General features: G+C 37.0%; 1 protein-coding gene across 19 annotated transcripts in view; it reads right to left on the bottom strand.

Moving 5' to 3' along the window:
• Window positions 1-1439: 1439 nt before the first annotated feature.
• ATE1 (arginyltransferase 1) overlaps window positions 1440-22235 on the bottom strand; it is a 156595-nt gene continuing 135799 nt past the window's right edge. For 18 of the 19 annotated variants that reach the window (XM_022568569.3, XM_089898262.1, XM_089898261.1 and 15 more), the window contains one exon: window positions 1440-4794. In XM_022568569.3, coding sequence (XP_022424277.2) covers window positions 4616-4794 — 179 coding nt within the window. In that variant the 3' untranslated portion in view covers window positions 1440-4615. Of the gene's footprint in view, window positions 4795-5238; window positions 5670-22235 lie in introns of all 19 variants that reach the window. The other variant, XR_002643869.3, reaches the window with a different exon arrangement.

Below are 22235 nucleotides of genomic sequence, written 5' to 3' on the forward strand. Positions count from 1 at the left end.
TCTGGATAGGACTGGAATGAAGACACCAACTTGACACTAACTGGATATGAAAAATGCAGTTTTACTTAGAATTAAATCTTAAACAGCCAACATGCTTTTAAACGTAAAAAACTGAGCTAAATTAAAAATAGTGGTATGGTTATCCACCCTTTCCAGGTACGCATTTTAAAGACCTCTGTTCTACAAAGAATCAATGAATCAGGCCCTTAATTGGTTTTAAATAACGTTAAGCTTTTAACTAAGACATTTTCTATCTGGAAATTTTAGAGGTGTGCAAACTAAAAACAATAGTGTAGGTCTCCCAGAAAATATTTACTTGAGGGACAATGAGAGGAGGGGTACTAAGTTTTAAAAGCCACACATTTTCTGAAACTTCAAGTAAGGAGAAAATTCCTATTGTCCAGTGAAAGGCAAAGGGAATCAGGCAATGAGGAATAAGAACAATGTTGCCAAGTGTTACAAAGAACTGAGAAAAACAATTAATGCCGATCAATTACAACTCCTGTCATCCATAAGATGGGACTAAAGTCTTAAACCTCCTGTCTCAAAAGAGTATAGACACAGTGGAATATTATACAGCCATTTAAATGATTATTCTTCCAATCTATTTTCATTTTCACAGTAAGTTAAGATGTTCAAAAAAATAGATGAAAAAATTATGAAACAATATACATGGCGTAATTTCACATTTATTTCAAAATAAAACATATACATAAATGTAAGTAGAAAAAAGTCTGAAAGGACACACACCAAAATGTGAATGACAGTAGTAATAGTGACAGGATTGTAAGTGACTTTTATTTTCTCTGGTATGCTTTTCTATACTGTCTAAATGTCTTCTGGTGAACACTATCCATTTCAAATAAGAAAAATAATAAAGCTATTTCCATTCTGGAAAAAATATCAGTGGGATTTATAAGTAATGTTCAAATCACTTGGGAAACAGGATTCATTTTATCATAAACCCACCAGGGTCCCCTGAACTGTAAAAAGACAAAACACTTTAAAATGTATTCTAGAAATATGCTGTGGGCTCTTGCGAAGGATGAAAGCACGCTTTGCTTTGTGAGGTATTTATGAAAATTTCTCTGAAAACTAAACTTTTTAGGAGAAATTCATACTTGAGTTTGCTACTTAAATATTATTTCGAGTCCCTCTGGGTAAAAGAATGTCTATTCCCTGATTTATCTTGTGAAAAATTAGGGAATAGACATTCTTTTACCCAAAGGTAATACTTTACTTTTATTTATTCCTGAGAAAGAAATCCATCATGCTTTGATTTAGGTAACTAAGTGATCTGGGATTCCAATTACTGCAAATTAAACACTGTCATTCACGTAGCCAGTGGCGACCTCGGCTTCCTGCATACTCACTGCAGGTGAAATGTGCCAAGAATTCGAAAGATGGACACGTCGGCCTTTAAGTAATGACCACCAACAGCCGCTGCAGACAGGGAGTTTTATTTTTTCCATTCAAGCTTTATCAAATGGGCTGTTCAAAAAGCACATACAAGAGCAAAAACTATCACATGCAAAAACCAAACGTGTTTTGTCTTACAGTCACCGGTTTTCTTTTGGAAAATAATCCACATTTGAGTAACTAGAGCCTAATTCAAACACTTCCCAATTGTTTCCACTTCACTTCCTTCTCTAAAGTGAGCAACGGTAGATACGTTTTAAGGAGCTGATCATCATCTTTCTCATCTTTATTCTACTGAAATAATATAAAGCTTTACCAAGTGAAACCTATATATACTGTCCGGAAATCTGAAAAGATTCATTTACATAATAAATTCCAAAACATAAGAAATCATACACAACTGATATTTTGAAAAATGGATAAAAATTAGAATAAGCTAATATCTGAAAGCAAACGTAAACAGTAATAACTTCTTATCTAAATAATTTTAATCAAATGAATAATATATTCATCTGGTAATAGCCTCTATCTTTCAGAATATAAAGAAAGTGCTCAGATTACATTTAAAAAAAAATAAGATAACAAAAATCTCACAGAACTGAAATAATTTAAATAAAGATGACAGCATGGGGAATCTTTATTACATTTTTGCTCCCAAGACAGGGAGGCAGGTATAAATTTACCTTAATTAATCAGAAAGGGACCGCAGCACTAAGATTGTAAATGCAAAGCTTCCAGCCTTGAAAAGATATAAACTATCTTTGAAAGGTTCTCATGCATCCTTCTTTAGATGAAAGCCGTTAATGTAAAATCAGATTTCTCAGCTAGGCTGCTTGTCACCTGACCGAGCCAAGTCACTTTCCTTGACTGTCCTTTTCTAGCCCACTATCAACATTCACTCAGCAGGGCTCAAAAGAACAAATAACCGTCTTTTGAAGACACCTTGTTCATGAGGATCAACACACTGTCTCCTCTCAGAAAAACAACACACGAAAATAGCAACTGAGTAGAAGAACCTTCGTCCCCACCTCTCTCTGGAGCGTCAATGGAGCCAACCTAGAAAGCCACGCACAGGGAGAGCACCACAGTTCCAAATAGGGGGCTTAATCCTTTTCCTCTGAAGGAATCCTAAACTGAACTCTGCAGGAAAACACCAGAGTTGTGGTAAGAAGTAAGAGCCAAGCTTTCTCTTCACCTGATACTTAAGTTGTGATCTTAATGAATTCCATTCTACACACTAAGATGAAAGTTGGCGTAACGCACCTGATGACATCAACCTGGACACTCCAACGCCAAGGGTACCAGGTATGGACCCACCCTACTTATTTTAATAATACTGAGATTACTCACAACGCTTCTGAAGTCCTGTTTTGAAATTTCTTTCAACTCAGTAGGATTTCAGGTCATTCTTACTTTCTTATTTATGCTTTGCTTAATGTTTAGCTGCTTAAAGTATCATTTTCATAAATCATTAAAAAATTAAGCTATCTTCACTTTAGAGGGAAATATTTTTTTATATGTTCTACAGATTCTGAAGGCAGTTCTAAATAAGAGTCTATCAAATGCTCTTGGGAGGCTATTTTGAAGGACAAAATTCCAGAGAATGCAAAATCCATGCCATCACTACTCTATCCCCAGCTAGCTAAGTACCTGCTCATGGTAGGTGCTACACACACACACACACACACACTCTCTCTCTCTCTGAATGAATAAATACAATTTATTTGGATGTTGAACTTCTAGACATCTGATTTTTAAAACCATCGTTTTATGATCCTTCCTTTTACTCTAGCTAGCTGAAATTATTTTCTAATGTTTTATACCTAAACTCAGTGAATTTAAAAGTTTAAAAATCGGTAGTGGGATTCAAGCCACTAAGTTTTATAACACGGTTTTTTAAAAGATAAATCAACAGAAAATGAAGATATGGGCAAAATGAGAAATGAAAAGGACTCAGTGGCCAGGCAGGTGGCAGCAGGTGGTGGTCAGCTGAGAAAGAGCACAGGAGAGTAAGCCTCCTCTGTCCCTCCCCACCTCCGGCACAGCTCGACTCGCCTGCCCCCCTCCCACCTCCTGGCACAGTGCCTGCCACCTTGAAGGTGGGGGACAAGGGACACCTGCTGAATGAGTGAAGGACCAACTAAGAGAAGGGAGAGGGAAAGAAGGACCCGCCTCTGATGCAGACTAGTAAGTGTAGTGTCTCCTCTCTGGCCCCCAAATCAAAGGACAAGAACCGGGTGGTTTCGCCTCCTGCCCTGGAACAGAGGTCAAGATGATTCCTACTTCACTTAAATGCAATGCGTGGCACAGCTATAAAAGTAGTCAGATAGAAACTAATTTTTAATCAATAACCAAAAACAAGTGTCCTGAGTTCTAAGGAAATAAAAATTAGTCTATATTTACCTTTGATGGGGCTTAGGTCAAGGCAGGAGCCAACAACTTTCTAAAAAAAACTGCACTTCTTAGATCTGAGAAATAACGCAAAGTATCCCAGTTTCGACAATATAATATATAGCTACGGTAATCACATATTTTACTGTCCAAACTGGGATATTTTGGAGAGTAAAAGGGAGCACGAGTAAGAATTATTCTAGGAAAAATAACTGTGCCAAGACAGCAGACACGAATAGGACTGTCCTGGGTAAAGAGACATCCGATGTTAACACAACAAACATCCTTTTTTTGAAGTTTGTACTATTTCCTTTTTTTCAAGTTTTCTATTAAACTACATAATATAACACTCGGCAGTAATGTAACACTGAACACTGAGTAACAGCTCAGTTTTGTTGCCTTGAGAGGACATTTTCTAAGTGATGACACAGAATTCCCACTTCTTCCCCACACCTAAGGTCTGTCAGCATAAACTAATGTTTTAAATGGCTCTGAGGAAACAGTTTGTTTTAATATTAACAAGAGAAGTTTACCGTCTCTTGTTCATAAAACAGACTTCCGAAATGATAAACCCCAATTATGAGTCTCGGTCATAACACATTTTAAAAATCTTTATATTAACCATGAGATTCTCACAAATACACTGCCACGAAATATTTTAGAAAATCTATATAGCCATCAAAATTAAAAAGTCTAATCTGCGGACGGTTACAGAGTTTCCCCCGGGTGATGAACTTGCACTGTGGCACACGTCAGCAGCACAACGCTGGCAGGAGTGCCCGGGCAGAGAGGCGACTGAGCTGACTCAGTTTCTGAAGAGCAGCATCCGCTCGGAGCACGTCTGCCCCACCAGGCTCGCGTACTGCAGCACGGCGGCCTCCTCGCTCGGGTCTCTCTGCTGCTTCTTATACACACCGTAAGGCATTATGGCCTTCTTGTAAAACACCTGCAGGCGGTCAGGTTCCTTACTGCGATCTTCATCCACTGCATTAACAAAAAATATGGATTAAAAACAGCACCTATCAAACCACTTTTCAGTTCCTAATTTAAGAATGTTTAACTGAAGTATAAAAATTATGTACTATGTATTAGGATGTCTTCTCTGAGCAGTATGTTCAAATGAGGCTGTGCGGTATTAAGACTAACTTGAGTATGTTAATAAATAACAAATGCCTTGCTGAAAGACAGTAAATTCCCTCCACAAAGAGAGCTGAAACATCAGGGAGAGAGACAAGGAATCGTATGCAATTTTTCAAATGGCCTTCAATGTCCTTATTATTTTCTCATACACGATGAAGTTTACAGCTCTCCAGCATCTTTCCTGAGTCTGATTTAAATTTATTTTGCCTCTCCCAGAGCCGACATTCACTGTGTGAAGTTTCCGTCCCTGCAGTGAGGCTTTCTGTTGACTCAGCAGTCTGGGCTGACCTGAACTGGCCAGGTTGGGGCGATGGGCACTCGTGCTGCGCAGGCAGGAGGGCAGATGCATGCAGCTTTCTCGGAGACGGCCACTATCGGTTCTCCTTTCTTCCACATAGAAGAACTCCTGGTTTTTAGCAGGGCATACTGTTTCCCAGCCTTCCTTGCAGCCGGGTGTGGTCCTGTGACCAAGTTCTGGCCAACTGGATACAAGTAAAGGGTTTTGTAGGACAGCTGGCCCAGGGTCTTTGCCTCCTTCCTTTTTCAGCCCTTCCTTCATTCTGCCGCTTAGAGCACAAATATCACAGTAGGAGCTCTAACCTCTGTCTTGCAGCTTTCTCTCGGTTCAGCAAAAACAAAAGCTAGAAGGAACCTGGGTACCTGAGAACTTCGTGGAACAAAACGGCCATTCCAGCCCTGGACTGCCTCTGTCTAGAATTCTACATAAAACAGAAAAAAACTACCTTAAGACAAATTATTTTAGGTTTCTATTATTGGCAGTTGCTCTTAATCCTAACTAATACAGAAAACAATGTTAACAGCATCTACTAAAATGTTTTTTTTTTTTAAATCATTGACTCAGCAAGACCAGTTCTCAGAATCAGCCCACAGCTGACTAAATATGAGAATCATCTGAAGAGTTTTTTAAAAAATACCAAAGCCTGGATCCTATTCCCAGAGATCCTGATTTAAAAACTTGTCTCAATGGAACCTGAGCATCAGTATTTTCTTAAGCCTAAGAGGTGGACTGAGAACCACTGTCCTAGAAAAACAAACACACCAGTGTTTATATGTACGTGTAAGGATATTTACAGCAATACTCTCTGTAATACTAAAAAACTGGAAGCAACATAAATGTCCATGAATGGAGAACTGGTTAATAAACATGTTAAGGTATATCCATACAGTAAAATGTTATACAGCTATTAAAAAGACAAAGGAAAATAGATTGTTAAGTGAAAAAAAAAATAGGTTCAGTGTTAAAAGCCTAGTATATGCGTAGAAAAAGATCTGGACAAACATACATTAACCTGTTAACAGTACTTATCTCTAACTATTCCCTTTGCCTAGAACTACCCAGCTTCTATTGGTTGCCCTCCCTGGACCCTGAGCCCCTTTTCTCTTCAGCCCAGGGGTGGCAGTGCTTTCCTGCTGTTGCTACTCTCTGGGTCACATCTCTGTGCTCCTGGCTCTCAGCAATACCACTGCCTGTTATCACCAATTCCGTGAATTAAATGTTCTCTGTTGTAAATATTTCAAGTGGCTTTGGTGTACCTGGTTGGACTTCAAAATATGTGTTGTTTCTTACAAATTACTTTACCCAACTGAAGCAGAAAATGCACATACTTTAAAACAACTAAATATTTGACATTTACTAGGTTACCACATCCCTTACCAGGGTAAATGACAAGCAAAGGAAAAGGCAGGGACCTGGTTCCTGCTGTCAGTTTCAGACAGTTTAAAGCACATGGATTGCAACACAGAAATCTCCATCACCTGCTTATAAATGCTACTAGTAGGAAAAGGTTAGATTCAATTATGCTTAGAAACTAATACAAATAGAAAACTAGTAAAGATCAGTAAGAAGAGCAAAGGAGAGAAGCAAGGACAGTGGCAAAATTGCACAAAACGGGCTAAATCTAAAACCCTGACTTTTTAAAATGGCATTTAAAAGCATGTCTATATTTAATTACACAGAATGATGTTTCACAGTTTAAACCTTTATCCTAAAATAGTTTAGGACAGACATCCTTTAAAATTCAAATGAATGGAACACTCTAACAAATAAAAACTTAAGATCTGATATGCCATTATCTTATTTTATCTGGAATGAAATGCCACCCTCTAATTTTTATTCTTTTCTAGTATGACATAAAAATGAAAACAGGAGATTAGGAAAAATCCACCATTATGTATAATTCACATCAACTATTTGAGAGTGCACTCCTCTTAGAGAGTAGGAAATTTTGTATTGTTTCATTTGTCAAAAAATATATTTCATTCCTATTTATTAAGATTACAGGAAAAGCTTTAAGATTCAACCACTGAAACACACTGGCTTGTGATGCTGCCGAGTCTATTGTTTAACTTATATATCTAATTTTCATAAAACTTCTAAATTAATTTATAGCATTTTTAGAGAACCTTATAGCAAAGAAAGCAATCAAGTTCAATAGTTCTTTTTACTCCAAATACTTTTGAGGCCTTTGTTCTGGATTAAAGTAGTCAAATGCTTAATATACTCAAAAAGTAGATATCAACCAGCTGTTGATTTTTTAACATCACATGTAATTACCACAAAAAGTGGTAATAATGAATTGTAAAATCCTCTCCTCATTCCCTTCAATGTTAATATATCCAAGTCATGGGACATGCAAATATATTTGGTCTCAGTGCTCAAATACTTCGGAAGTTCATGGCACTGTAGTTGCTGTTACTGCTGTTGTTTGTTTAATATTCCAAATGCTGTGATCCTGACATTCTATCACCATTTCACCAAAATACTGAGACCTAATTGAAACTTTTTATAAATTTATTGAAATACAAATTAGTTGTCTTAATTGCCCCCAATCCTTATATTTTCCCATTATCACACTTTGACTGTAAAAAAAAAAAGGCACTGAAACATCATAGAGATAAAAAGTAGCAATCAAGCATATCTTTCCCTACCTAAAAACACTGAAACTGCAGCTCAAATTTGGAATGTAAACTTAGAATTCTGCCTACCCAAAGGTGCCAAAGTATCAATCTAAAACCGCCAGTACTTTTGAAAAAGGAAACAGATCAACAAGACACAGTGTAAGAGAAACAAAGAAAAGATACACTGTAAAATGTTTAAAACTTGATATTTCAATAACTTGAACTAACCTTAACATTTTCTAGGAAGTAGTCATCAATGAAATTACTGAATACTCAATAATAAAATGCACATTCATTTCTTATTTTATATCTTTTTAAACCATAAAAGTAATGCTTTTTTAAGAACTCAGATAATACAGAAATAGTGATGTCGGCCCGCACACACGATCCTCTCTCCGACCCCTCTCCCCCTTGCCTCCCCAAATGTCCATCCACGTTCTCAGAGTTCAACAATTCCATGAGATGCATTTAAAGATTTAAATACAGCGTCTTTTGGATTACATTCTAGCCACATCTTACATTCCGGCCAGAAAATCAAGTCAATTACCCTTTCGATGGGTATTGCATCAACTTCAGAAACCACTGACTATCATTATACAAACTACAATTGTGTTTTCTGGGATTAGCGGTCTGCAGTTTTATAACCATTAATTTCATCTGCAATGAAAGCAGATTCTGCTTCTTAGTAGAATCTATATAATTAGTATTAAAATTTAAATTTAAAACCTAAACAAGAAAAATTCTACCAGACACTTAAAACACTGAAAATTAGTTGATTTATTTACTAAAGTTAAAAAAAAAAAGCAAATATCCTCACAAAACCCTCCTGTAATCATGTGTGTTGCTTGCCTGATACATGTTATCAGCATTTGTAGACAAAAAGCTACACAGCTAAACCCATACAGCACAACAGGCCTCTTCTTGAGGGGACCTTGAAGATACTAGAAAAATAAAGCCATTGTGAGATTAAAGGCCATTTGTCATCTCATCTGAGGGAAACTACCAGCTCATTTTGAGATGTCTTAAAAATGTCCGCCAACACGAACTTCTTCCGTCTTTCCTTTCTCTAACATATCACAATTTAATTTCATATAATAAAAACCAAAGGCAATCCTGCAAACCCTTTTCTGAGATGAGCATTTGATCTCTAGTGATACAAATGTGCTGTCAACTCTGTGATGTTTTAATCTTCAAGGAAAACTCTGGTGGGCAGCAACTGCCTGATTTCCCCCAGCTTTTTATTCACAGGAGGTGAACTGTACATCACGGGTGCTTTCAAAGGAAAAAACCTAGAGATCAAAGCTTTACCTCTCCTTCTTACGGGGATTTAACTCATTCGTTATTCTTAAAGAGACTCTGTAACTTCTAGGCTTTCCAGAAACTGATGAAACAGTCTGTTTTCTTAACTTCATGATTTATTGTTACAGCATTGCAAGAACACGAAAACATAAACGTAAAAACAAGTTACATACTTGTTACACATACAGTTTCTCATAAAGGTAGCTGTATAAATGGTAGACTCGGTAACATTAACGGAGCTAAATATCATTGGGCAAAATGGGGATATAATGGAATTTGAAAATTTGAACAAATAAATACATGATGGAACCCAACTATGAAACCGAACTCAACTCTGGCAAGTTCAAAGCCAAACATGATTTAGAACACTGTAAAGTGACAAGAGGTATTAACAAATGTTTTAATTGCCATGGGGGAGTGTATGGGGAAGGTGGAGAGAATTTGAGAGGAAGCTTTTTAGTATGGGAAAGCAAAGGGCAAGGCAAGGGAATACACAGCAGTTATGACAGAAATTAACTGAGCTCAATCAGTGAGGTCTTCAAGCCCATTTGGTGGGAGACTCAAAAATCGATTTGGAAATCCCTCAGGGAGAATTACACATTTTCATGTTCTGTAAGGAATACTGTTGGCTAGTCATTTCACTCAGAATATGTTTTTGGTAAAAATGAAAACTAAGAAAACAAATCTAAACTTAGCTTATTTGTGAAAGAATATGCAACAACAGCTTTACAGCAACAATTCTCACACCATACAATTCACCCATTTAGAGTGTACGAATCTATGGTTTTTAGTGTAGTCACAGAGGTGTGTAACCATCACAACAATCAATTTTAGAGCATTTTCAGCAACCCAGAAAGAAACCCCATACCTATTAGCGGTCACTCCCCAGTGTCCCGAACTTCCTTAGCCCTAAGCAATACCAATCTCTCTATAGAATCAGACAATATGGGATCTTTTGTGACTGATTTATTTAGCACAATGTTTTCGAGGCTCATCCACATTACAGCAGGCATCAGCACTTCACTCCTTTTTATTGCCAAATCATATACTATTGTAGGGATACACAGTCGTTCCCCCCCGTCCCATCCGCAGTTTTGCTTTCCTCGCTTTCAATTACCTGTGGTCAACCACAGTCCGAAAATATTAAATGGAAAATTCCAGAAATAATTCATAAGTTTTAAAGGGTGCACTCCTTTGAGTAGTGTGATGAAATCTCGCACCACCCCATCCCATCCCTCGGATCATCCCCTTTGTCCAGTGTATCCCGCCTGTTAGTCATTTGGTAGCCATCTTGGTTATCAAGTCAACTGTCATAATATCACAGTGCTTGTGTTCAAGCAACCCTTACTTTACTCAATAATGGCTCCAAGTGCAAGGGTAGTGATGTTGGCAATTCGGATATTCTCTTACTGTGCCTAATTTGTAAATTAAACTTTATCATAGGTATGTATATAGGAAAAAACATAGTATATAGGGTTCAGTACATCCATGGTTTCAGGCATCCACTGGAGGTCTTAGAACATATCCCCTGAGGCTTAAGGGGGAACTAATGTATCAATTTTTATTTATCCAGTCAGCAGTTGACGGACATATGGGTTATTTACTTTTAAACTACTATAAATAATGCTGTTATGGACATTTGTGTACAAGTTTCTGTGTGTTTTCATTTCTCTTGGATATATACCTAGAAGTGAAATTGCTGGGTCCTATGATAACTCTGTGTTGAACCTACTGAAGAACTGCCAGACGTTTTCCAAAGTGGCTGAACCATTTTACATTCCTACCAGCAGTGTATGAAAGTTCCAATTTCTTCACATCCTCATCAACACCTGTTTTTATCTGCTTTTCCTATTGCAGCCATCCTAGTGGGTATGATATGACGTGGCATCTTACTGTGATTTTGATTTGCACTGGGTCAAAGCTAATGATGGTTAAGTTTCTTTTCATGTTCTTACTGGTCATTCATATATCCTCTTTCTATTCAAATCATTTGTCCATTTTTAAACTGGGCTTTTTATTGAGCTATAAGAGTTGTTTATATATTCTGGGCATTAGATCCTTATCAGATATATGATTTGCAAATACACCCTCCCATTCTATGACCTGCCTTTTTACTTTGTTGATGATGTCTTTGGAAGTATACAAGTTTTTAACTTTGATGAAGTCGAATTTATTATTTGTTTCTTTTGTTGCTTGTGCTTTTGGTGCCATATTTAAGAACCATCACCAAATCCACAGTCATGAAGATTTACTCCTATTTTTGTTCCCTAAGGGTTTTATGGTTTTAGCACTTACATTTGGATCCAATCCATTTTGAGTTAATTTTTGTATATCATGTGAAATACGGAATCAATTTCATTCTTTTGCACGTGGATATCCAGCTGACCCAGGACCATTTGTTGAAAAGATTATTCTTTCGTCCACTCAACTGTCTTCGGTATCATTTTTGAAAATCAATTGACCATAATATGGGTTTCTTGCTGGACTCCCAATTCTAGTCCACTAATACATGTGTCTATCTATATGCCAGAATCACATAGTCTTTAACTCTATTCTTCTTTTTAAGGATTGTTTTGGCTATTCTGAGTTCCTTTAATTTTTTTTTTTTTTTTTTTTTTTGCGGTACGCGGGCCTCTCACTGTTGTGGCCTCTCCTGTGGCGGAGCACAGACTCCGGATGCGCAGGCTCAGCGGCCATGGCTCACGGGCCCAGCCGCTCCACAGCATGTGGGATCTTCCCGGACCGGGGCACGAACCCGTGTCCCCTGCATCGGCAGGCGGACTCTCAACCACTGCGCCACCAGGGAAGCCCTGGGTTCCTTTAATTTTCATGTGACTTTTAGGGTCAACAATCAATTTCTACAAAGAAGCCAGCTGCTATTTTAATAGGGATTGCATTTAATCTGTAGGTCAATTTGAAGACTTAATATTAAGTCTTCTGATCCATGAACATGGAATTTTCCCCATTTATTTAGGTCTTCTGTAATTTCTTTCAACAATGTTTTGTATTTTACAGAATATAAAATTTTCACTGCTCTGCTAAATTTGTTCCTAACAATTCTATTCTTTTTGATGTTATTATAAATAAAATTGTTTACTTAATTTCATTTTTAGGTGGTTTATTGCAAGTATACAGAAATAAAACTGAGTTTTGTGTGTTGATCTTTTATCCAGTAACCTTGCTGAATTCACTTATTAGTTCTGATAGTTTTTTAGTACGGTCTTTAGGATTCTCTATATACAAGATCATGTCATCTGCAAATAAAGATGGTTTTATGTCTTCCTTTCCAATCTGGATGCCTTTTATTTCATTTTCTTGCCTTACTGTCCTGGTGGAAATATCTTTTTAAAGGGAAAAAACTACATAATGTTGTCAAACTCGTGATATGATGGTAATTAAAAAAACCTCTTGACTCCCAGAAATCATAATATAAAACTAATCCATCAAGATGATTCTTACCAGAAAGAACTCCAGATTAGTTCTGACATTATGGCATCAAAGCCCTCTAAAAAGGTCACCAGAGGATAACAGGATAATGCCAGACTCATAGTCTACAGCGTACAAAAACCACACCAACTTTACCTCCTGCCTCAGCTCACTGCTGTGAGGACTCTACTTAGATACTGGTTACTGGTTACCTAAGTAAAATGCTAATAGCAAACCCCTCCTGATGATGAATAAGGGTTGTATTCTTTCAAATTTCTACTCTATGTGTTTTGATCCTTAAATACACTCTTAAATACTTCCTTTTTCACCACCAATGTTTACCCTAATAAAGGCTACACTTAAAAACTTGTAACAATATAATAAATGTAAATTGAAACACGTGAAACTTACCATTACAGCGTTTCTCAAAGACAAGGGAAGCTGGTTTGTGCCGCTGCTGATGTGTGTAGGGGCTGGGGCCAAAGAGGCAGTCTTCGAGTCCAGAGCCGCCTAAGCCCTTCCTGGCTTGTGTGGTCAAGAGATTATTTACATACAAAGGAACTGATCATATAAATAAATATACTGAGAAAAATGGGAGCTGGATTTCTCTGTCAGAGAAGGGCTAGAAAGGGAGAAGACTAGAATAAGTTCTGCTGTGTTGGATCAGAATTGGAGGTACAGGTGAAAACCCATGGTGTTTATACACTGTATCGGCATACAAATACACAAGTAGATATAAGTGCGTGAGTGTATTTCCTAGATCTGTCTGTTGAGAGGGCTTGGAAGCAATGAAACCCCAGTAGCAATGAGCATACTTACTGCCCAGATCTTGTTTGCTAAATATTACTCTCCACAAAAAGGAACTAGAGCTCCTTGGAGAAGTGCCTGAATGCAGAGCTGGGTCAGGGAAAGTACAAGATGAGCCTGGGATACTTTGTGCCAGAAAGTAAATGCGCAAAAAATGTTGGAGATGCATCAAAAGAATACAGGAGTCACCTTGAAAAGGACCCTGCTGGCCAAGTCTGAGACAATTTGAGCATTCAAAACAAATAATGAGAGTAATCGATTATATAATACATTGACCAAAATGTTAGGATTTCATGAGTCCACACTGACATAAACAAGCAAACGGAGAAGGGATGGCTCTTTCTTGTAGTAGAATACCAACTAAGAAAAGCAGAAGGAATGACTGAATGAGAAAAATCATTTGCCAGCTATCTCAGTAATAAATGATCCAAATAAGAATCATCAATGAAAGTAAAAATTAATTGATAAAGGTATTTACATTGTCCCAAAGTATCTCCCTACAAAATATTTACTTACTAACATATACAAAATACTTATTAACTTTACAGCAGTGACACCTGCATATCTCACTTTACGAAGTGAGTCCCCAGCAGTCAGATGAATCGACAGCGTGTGCCCCTCCTCAGATGTCGCAGTAAGAACTCAGCATCACTTCTAGGGTATTCTTGTCAAAACTACATAACCTGAATCTAGTTATGAAGCAACATATGATGAACACAAATTAAGGGATTTTCAACAAAGTAACTGGACTGTATTCTTCAAAAATGTCAAGGTAATGAAAAACCTGGGGTGCACTAAGGAACTGTTCCAGGGAAAAGGGGGCTAAAGAGACATGACAATAAATGCAACACATGATCCCAACCTGAACTCTGGATCAGAAAGAAAAGAAGGTAAAAGGAAAGTAGGTTTGTAAGTATGTGTGTGTGGTTTTGTGTCATAAGGGACATCACTGGAAAAATCTGTGGCATCTGAATAGGGTCTGTGGATTAGATGGTAGTAATATATCAGTGCTACCTTCCTGGCTTTGATGGCTGTACTCTGATTACGTACAAAAGTGTTCCAGTTTTCAGGCAATACACACTGAAATATTTAAGGATAATAGCTCAATATATCTACAACTTACCTTCAAATGGTTGAGAAAAAAATACAGAACAAAAGGGATGAAATGATAAGGCAAATGTGGAAATACATTAGCAACTGGGGAGTCTGGCTGAAGAATATGAACAAGTTCTTTGTATTAGTATTACAATTTTTCTGTAAATTTGAAATTATTTCAAATAAAAAAGTGAACAAATGCTAAGCTATGTTCTTCAGCGTCCCATCTTCCCTCCTATTTGTGTGTGTGTGTGTTTGGAACCCAAGCATTACATTTGTACTTTTTTCAACTGTTAAATTTTGTTCTGACATATTCTCATCACTCCAGCCTTCTGAGGTATTTTCATATTGTTTCTTTTCTTCTGGCAAGTTAGAGATCCTTACCAGCTTCAGAGTATCTGTAAATTTAGCTATCAAGATAAGAATAAAAATCTTAAGTAGAGCTCTGAAAAGAGGGAAAAGCAAAAGGTAATACTGTAAGTCAGTACAGGAATAGCTAATAATTTTTTTTTAGTTATCAAATACATTGAATCAGTTCATTTTAGGATCAATGATGTTCACTTGGTTTGACAAATCAGCTTTTTCTAAATCAGTACCTTTAAATTCCACCATATTTGATAGCTCATGAAAGGTACTACCATAATGGTAATGATGTTGCTGGTCACAAAGTCAAATTCCCAAATACAACAAAAGTTAGCTATAATACTAATTTCCAAAGAGTGAATCTGGCATTGGGTTGATTTTGATTCCTTCCAAGGGAATTAAGCTAGAGACTTCTAAAAGTACCTTCAAGCAGCAAAGACTTTTGAAAATTTCCTGGGGAAATTTTCAAATCCTCGTAAAATACAAGTTGAAATTACAGTATTTACCATAGGGGCAAACACAAATTCACTTTTCTTTGCCAAAGGTCTCAATCCAGAAACCTGTCCTCTTCCTCATTCTTGGTCTCAGCTCCATCTGCATACTGAGTCATCCCTCAGTATCCATGGGGGATTGGTTCCAGGACCCCCAGCAGGTACCCAAATCCGAGGATGCTCATATTCCTTGTACAAAATGTTGTAGTATTTGCACACAACCAATGCAATCCTCCGGTATACTTCGAATCGCCTCTAGATCATTTATGATATATATCTAATTATATCTAATTATAAATTAGATATTTTATAATACCTAATACAGTGTAAATGCTACAAAAATAGCTGCTGGCAAGTGGCGAATTCAAGTTTTGCTTTTTGCAACTTTCTGGAATCTTTCTCTCTACTAGTTCCTTTCCACTAACTTTCACAAAAGCTGAAGACTCTGCTATCTGGCACAAATAAAACTCTATGTGACCCCTATCTTTTCTTCCAGTTACCTTACTCTTTCTCTCCTTTAAAGAGCATTTATATTAACGGCCATTTCCTCACCTCCCCACTCACTCCACAGGCTATTTCAATGTGTATCTTGGTCCAATCACCTTCATTCTATTCACTAAGGTCAAAGGGTCTCCCTGACATTGAACACGAAAAAAAACATTGCAGTCTTCACCACCCTCAGCGAAGTATAAACTCAGAGGACCACTTCCTCCTCTTTGAAATCCACTCTGCCTTCCACTTTCCTGACACCATTTATCCTGGTTATTCTCTTAACCACCAGGGCAATTCTTTACTTGACTGTTAAATGTTGGGAGTTAGTGTTCTGTTCTAGGTTGTTCTTTCTTCTTGCTCTACATTTTCTCCCTCAGAAATTTCACCCATGTCCGTGGATTCAATTACCATTTTTAAGTCTGACCTCCAAACCCTCAGGTCCAGCCAAAATTTTTCCTCAGGAGACTTGATAATACTATGTGTGGCTAAGGGCAAATGCACATTATCTTGATCAGAGCAATCCTACTTCTAGGAGTCCATTCTACATAAATATCAGTATGTGTGCAAAAAGATGTATAAACTCTGTTGTAGCATTATTTGTAATTTAAATTAAAAAATTTAAAACTTAAATGTCCATCAATGGGGGGGGGTTATTATCAATGATACACATCATAGTATGCAACCATTAAAAAGGAATGGGTAAACATACTTATACCATATAACCCAGCAATTGTGCTTCCTGGTATTTGACCAAAGGAGCTGAAAACTTATGTCTACACAAAAACCTGCAAATTAATGTTTATAGCAGCTTTATTCATTAATTGCAAAATGTGGAAGCAAATGTGTGCCAAGATTTCCTTCAGTAGGTGAATGGATAAACAAATTGTGGTACATCCATACAATGGACTATCATTCAGTGATGAAAGGAATGAATTATCAAGAAAAGAAAAGACATGGAGGAAACTTAAATGCATATTACTAAGTGAAAGAAGGCAATCTGAAAAGGCTACAGACTGTATATGATTCCACTACTATATGACAACCTGGAAAAGGCAAAACCATGGAGACAGTAAAGAGATCAGTGGTTGCCAAGGGATTGGGAGGGGAGGGATAGATGAATGAGGGAGCACAGGGGATTTTTAGGGCAATGAAACAATTCTGTAAAATAACGTAATGGTAGACACATGTTGTTATACATTCGTCAAAATCCATAAAATGTACACCACAAAGACTGAACCCTAACGTAAACTATGCATTTTTGTTAATAATAATGGATCAACGTTGGCTTATCATTTATAACAATGTATCATACTAATGCAAGATGTTAATAATAGGGGAAACTGGGAGTGGGGGATTGGAGAGCATACAGGAACTCTGTACTTTAGACTCAACTTTTCTATAGACCTAAAACTGCTTTTAAAAAAAAGTCTATTAATAAAAAAAGTAAGAAAAATTTAAGATATTAACAATAGGGGAAACTGCAGACTCTCAAAGAAAACACATTAAATACAGTAAGCTAAATTCTAGTGCAGTGGTTCTCAACCTTGGATGCACATTAGAATCACTTGGGAAGCTTTAAGAAATTCTGATACTCAGGATACACTGTGGGATCATCAGTATCTGGAAGTGGGGCCTACAGATAATGATGAAGAATTCCCTCATCATACAATCAGACATAGATGACACCTTAAAAAAATCAGTGTATGAATATAAGGGTGCATTAACAATTTCTTGCCACTTGGCTTCAAAAATAGTGCTCAGGACAGAGGATTACTTTAAAAAACAAACAAAACACCCACAAGGATGTAGCAGTAAAAATCCTATACAGCCACATTCATATGGCCATTTTTCATTTCTGCTCCCATTAAAAGCTTCAGAATGGAGACAGTGACACTCAGGTGTGCCTTAATAATAGTGCAAACAAGCACAGAGAAAACGAACCTCAGTTGTCATCTTATATCTTAGTACAATAATGTTGTGATTCACTATTTTTGTATTAGAAGATAGCAGATTTCTATTTAATTTTATTTGTTATATGATAAAGTGAATCTGTGGAGACTAAAAAGCTAATATATTTACAATAGATGAGAAAAAGAGAGAGAAATTGATGGTCCCTTAAAAGTACATTTAAGAACATCGAAACCTCAGGAGTAACGGACTGTCACAGTGGTATTAAAATGGAGCAGGACCCTATGGTCCTTGCCTCCCCATGTCCTCGGCCTGCCTTTTGTCTGTGGAAAAATTTTAGCCAAAGAATAAGTTTAATCAGACAAGTGAGAAACTGCAGAAACAAAGGAAAACAGTCAAAGGAGACCAAATAATAATAGTTTAGTCATTAAGCATAGTCAAGGACCTTTAGTTCCTCCTCAAGGGCTACAGATAACATTCTGAGCCACATCCTGCGAGCTGTCTTACAGGTACTGAAACCCCCGCCAGGTGGAAGAAGTGAACTACACGGTGACCAGACTGTAGCCACGATATAATAAGCTGCCACAATTCCAAGAACTGGCCTCAAAGAAATGGAAACAAACCGACCCTGGAACTGAAGATTAACTGTACCTAAAACAATCGAGATGACGCTGGTCAGACCACCGACGACCAATTTCAAGATGACTGTCAGAGCTGGCTGTGCTGCTTCTGCATGCAGCCCCCTCCCTCTGTCTATAGAAGCTCTTGCCCCCTGATTGTCGGGGGAGGGGGAGTCGGCCTTTGGACAGGCGTCCGCCCTCGCCCTCGCCCTCCCCCACACCCTGTTGACAGCATCCAAAGTAAAGCAAACTTTCCTTTCCACAAACCTGGCCTCTTTATTGGCTTTTGAGCGGTGAGCAGCTGGATCCCACTTTCGGTTAAAGTTTCATCTATCAGAACTGTGCTTATTGTCACAGATCTACTCTTTTAAAACTTGATTTTCTTTTCTGAATTTTTAAACCTAAAACTGGTTGCTATAACCACTCTGAAAGTTAATATAGGAAGTAATAGTAGAGTGATAAAAAAAAAAGCCCTTTATAAAACTTGGATCAGATTTTATCAGGTTCAATTTTTACCAGGCAATAAAGTTACAGATTTTTCTCAATCATCCATTCACCACACATTAACTACCTGTAACATGTTTAATATTTTTCAAGACACAGTCAGAAACGCACAGCTAAAACAAACGTGAATAGTTTAAACAATTCCTAACTAGTAAAAAATCGTTCTTTGGACTTTTTAAAAATTAAATAAAAGACAAGAGGGCTTCCACCTGCAGGAAGATGAAACAGACCTACTTTTCCCTATTGTCCCACTAAGTACAACTGAAAACCCTTGGCATCATATATAAAACATAAGAAGACACTGAAAGGTGAGAGAAGGTGAGAGCCCAGTAGGGTCTCTGAGACCCGAGGAAGGACACGGTGGTGAGCTCCCTGTGTTTTCTTATTGCCCTTTTATTCCAGATGGCATACTGGAAAAGCTGGAAACTTAAAACACCAACATACAGACCAAAAACATAAAAGTACCATGAAAAGCCTTCTCAATCTAACCAAAGGACCAGGAAAGGGACAGCCTAGCAAGAAAGGAAACTTTGAGATAACAACCTCAAAATACACAAAACTGCCACAACTTACCCAACACGGAATAGATAATGTAAATAACCCTATAATTAGTGAAGAAATTGAATTTGCAATTAATCACTGAAAAAGAAATATCCAGACCCAGATGGTTTCACTGGGGAACTTTACCAAACGATTAAAGAAGAATTAACACCAACTTTATCAATCTCTTTCAGAAAGTAAAAAAGGAGTGAACCCAAACAGACAAAGGCAATACAAAAAAGAAAACTACATACTAGTATCCCTTATGAATATGCATGCAAAAATCCTTTCCAAAATGTTGGCAAACAGAACTTAGCAGTTGGGTTTATCCCAGGGATGCCAGGCTGATTCAGTATTCGAAAACCGTCAATATAATCTACTACAGAGAAGAAAAATTACATGATGACATCAACTGATGCATAAAACACACCTGACAAATTCAACAGCCATGCATGATAAAAACTCTCAGGACACTAGGAATATAGGGGATCTTCCTCAACTTGATTAAGAATGAATACTTTCCCCCCTAATATTAGGCAGGGATGTCTGCTCTCACAATTTTTATTCAAAATAGCTCTGGACATTCCAGCCAATGCAATAAGGCAAGAAAAGGAACTAAAAGGCATACAGATTGGAAAAGAAGAAATTAAACTATTTTTACTTGCATATGACGTAAGAGTCTATGCAGAAAATCTCAAGGACTCTATGAAACAAGAGCTGTAAGTAAGTTCAGCAAAGACACAGGATACAAGATCAACATGCAAAAATATACTGTAATGCAAATCAGATATCTGATAAGGGACTAATATCCAGAATACATAGAGAAGTCTTAAAAGTCAACAACAAAAAACCCAGTTTGCGATTTAAAAACAGGCAAAGGACTTGAGAGACATTTCTCCAAAGAAGAGAAATAGATATATACACAAAAGGATTGAAATCAGGGACTTAAACAGATACTTGTATACCCATGTTCATAGCAGCATTATTCACAGCTGCCAGAAGGTGGAAGCAACCCAAGTATCTATTGACAGATGAAAGGATAAACAAAATATGGTATACACACATGGAAGAATATTATTCAATCTTAAAAAGGAATGAAATTCGGACACACGCTACAATGGGGAATAACCTTTGAAGGCATTATGCTAAGTGAAATAAGCCAGTCACAGAAAGGACAAATACTGTTTGAGAGCCCTCATACGAGGTACTTAAGGGCAGTCAAATTCATAGAGACCAAAATTAGAATCATGGTTGCCAGGAGCTGGGGGAGGGAAGAATGGGGAGTTATTGTTTAAGGGGTACAGTTTCAGTATAGGATAATGAAAAAGTTCTGGAGATGAAAGGGGTGATGGTTGTGCAACAATGTGAATGTACTAAGTGCCATTAAACTGTACACTTAAAAATGGCTAAAATGGTAAATGTTATCCTATGTATATTTTACAATTGAAATAAATAATTAATTTTAAAAGATCAACTGTATTTCAATATACTAACAATAAACACATGGAAACTAAAATAAAAACCACCACACCACTTATAACTGCTTTTAAAAAAATACTTAGGTGTAAGTCTAATTCTTTAATAGGTATGTACAGGACCTGCATGCTGAAAACTATAAAATGCTCATGAAAGAAATCAGAGATGATCTAAATAAGTGGATAGATAAACCATTTTCATGGATTATAAGACTTACAGTGAAGATATCAATTCTTCTCAAACTGATATATAGATTTAACAAAATTCCTATCAAAATCCCTACAAGTATTTTTATAGATATAGGCAAGATTATTCTAAAATTTATATGGAAAGGCAAAGGAACTAGAAGAGCTAAAACCATTCTGAAAAAGAATAAAGTTGCAGAAGAATCACTCTATCCAATCTCTAAGACCTGTTATATAGCTACAGCAATCAAGACTGTAGAGTGTTGGCAAAGGGTAGACATATGGATGTGTAGAACAGAACAGAGAATCCAGAAATAGCCCCACACAAGTATGGCCAACCAATTTTTGACTAAAAAAAAATCGATTAAACGGAGGAAGAACCTTTTCAATAGTGGTGGAATACTTGCATATCCATAGGCAAGAAATTAAATCTTGACCTATACTTCACATCTTATACAAAAATTAACTCAAAATGGATCACAGATTTAAATGTTACATGTAAAAATATAAAACTTTTAGAAGATATTTGAGACCTAGGGCTTAGTGAAGAGTTCTTAGACCTAACACCAAAAGCATGACACATAAAAAAAGTGATAAACTGGACCGCATTAAAATTAAAACTTTTGCTCTGTGAAAGACCCTGTTAAAGGGATGAAAAGACAAGTTGGTAAGGACTTGTATCTAGAATATATAAAGAACTCTTGTAACTCAACAACGTAAAAGCAAACAATCCATTCAGAAAACGCACAGAAGACAGGAGGATACACTTCACCGAAGGGAATGTTTGGATGGTAAATAAGCACATGAAAAGGTGTTCGACATCATTAGCCATAAGGGAAACACAAAATAAGACCACAGTGAGATACCGTTACCCATCTATTAGAACAGCTAAATTTAAAAATAGTAACAAAACCAGATGCTGGCAAGAATGTGAAGAAACTGCATCTTTTAGACTTTGTTAGTGGTAATATAAAATGGTGCAGCCACTTTGGAAACGCCTGGCATTTAGTTTGGTAGCAACTAAATGGAAAACAGTTTGGCAGCTTCTTAAAAACATACAACTTACCATACAACTCAGCAATTATACTCCTAGGCATTTATCCCAGAGAAACAAAAACTGAAGTCTAGACAAAAACCTGTATAACAAATGTTCAGAGTAG

The sequence above is a fragment of the Delphinapterus leucas genome, chromosome 16, assembly GCF_059928025.1.
Source record: "Delphinapterus leucas isolate spDelLeu-1000000601 "Yukka" chromosome 16, BTC_Dleu_Yukka2, whole genome shotgun sequence".
Taxonomy (NCBI): domain Eukaryota; kingdom Metazoa; phylum Chordata; class Mammalia; order Artiodactyla; family Monodontidae; genus Delphinapterus; species Delphinapterus leucas.